The following is a 1,161-nucleotide window of genomic DNA, read 5'->3' as shown; positions in this document are numbered from 1 at the left end:
TCAGCATCTGCTTGCGGTGCCAGAAGGGAGGCGAGCCGGCCAGCAAGGTGTACATGATCACCCCGGTGCTCCACCTGCGGGCAGCCCAGCCAGAGCCTCCAGCCCCAGGTGGCACTGCGGGGGCACCCGGCCGGCTCTGCACCCCAGGGGTGGCTCAGTGCCTCCCCCCAACTGGGACACACTGCCCTGCATGTGGCTTTGCCTTCCTGGAGAACCAGGAGAATGCTGGCCTGTGCGGTGCCTGACGAGGGAGGCTGAGCTCACTGCTGGAGCTCGTTAGCCCTGATGGGTAATGGGAAGCAGGGGCTGCCCGGCTGTTGGGGAGGGGTTTTGAGGTGAGCTGGTGTGGAGCTGCTCTCCTGGAGGAAGCTGTGAGTTGGAGGTATTTGCCTTTCTTGGGAGTTTTAGGGGTGAGAGAGGGTGTGGGAGGGTGGGGCACAGCAGGGCTGGATGTTCTGGGGCTGTCTCAGCTCAGGCCATGGTGTGCAAAGTGTCCTGACATGGGAGTTAACGGAGATATTTAAACTGAAGAGAGGCTGAAATACCCCAGTGTGTTTTGAGCAGTTGGTTCCAGCTCTGATTGCTGCAGACTTGAGCCACCAGAGGTGGCATGTTTTGGGATCAGCCCAAGGGGCGACTCACATATCGACCTCCTTCCCGTAACCTTGGTGCTCGTCGTCCATGGAGCACTGCAGGATCTCGGGGGCCAGGTAGCCAGGCGTGCCGCAGATCTCTGCAAAGACAGAGCAGAGTGGCCCCCTGAGCCCCCCCGGAGGGGTTGTGCCATCCCCACCCACCCCTGAGCAGTTGGTGAGGGGGGCCTGTGTCCCAGGTGGGATCTTTACAGCCGTGGCGCTCGCGGGGGGTCACTGCAACTTGCGTGTGTCTCACTGGTGATTTCTCTTGGTGAATTACAGTGGCTAAAAAGTGAGCCAAGAGAGCGATGGGGTTGCTGGTGGGGGGGTGCCTGTTGTTGGGTATTTGGCTCTTTGCAGGGTAGGAGTTGGGGAAATACCCTGTCATTAAGATGGTAGCGTGTGGATGGGGTCATGAGGATCAGCTGGAGGAAAAAGGAGTGGAAAGAATGGGATGGTTTTCTTAATGGGCAGCAACTTCTTCACGGCAAGGGGCGTGGTGTGGAGGCTGTGCGCAGGCAGAGGC

General features: G+C 59.7%; 1 protein-coding gene across 2 annotated transcripts in view; it reads right to left on the bottom strand.

Moving 5' to 3' along the window:
- Nucleotides 1–1,161, bottom strand: part of PHKG1 (phosphorylase kinase, gamma 1 (muscle)) — a 5,221-nt gene that overhangs the window by 1,644 nt on the left and 2,416 nt on the right. For both annotated transcript variants that reach the window (XM_010140313.1, XM_010140315.1), the window contains exons 6-7: nt 643–733; nt 24–74 (exon numbers count right to left, since the gene is read on the bottom strand). In XM_010140313.1, the coding sequence (XP_010138615.1) occupies nt 24–74; nt 643–733 (142 nt within the window). The remainder of the gene's footprint in view (nt 1–23; nt 75–642; nt 734–1,161) is intronic.

Source organism: Buceros rhinoceros, unplaced genomic scaffold, assembly GCF_000710305.1.
Source record: "Buceros rhinoceros silvestris isolate BGI_N320 unplaced genomic scaffold, ASM71030v1 scaffold22417, whole genome shotgun sequence".
NCBI lineage: Eukaryota > Metazoa > Chordata > Aves > Bucerotiformes > Bucerotidae > Buceros > Buceros rhinoceros.
Note: the sequence above shows the minus strand (reverse complement) of the source record. Positions and strands in the feature narration are given on the sequence as shown.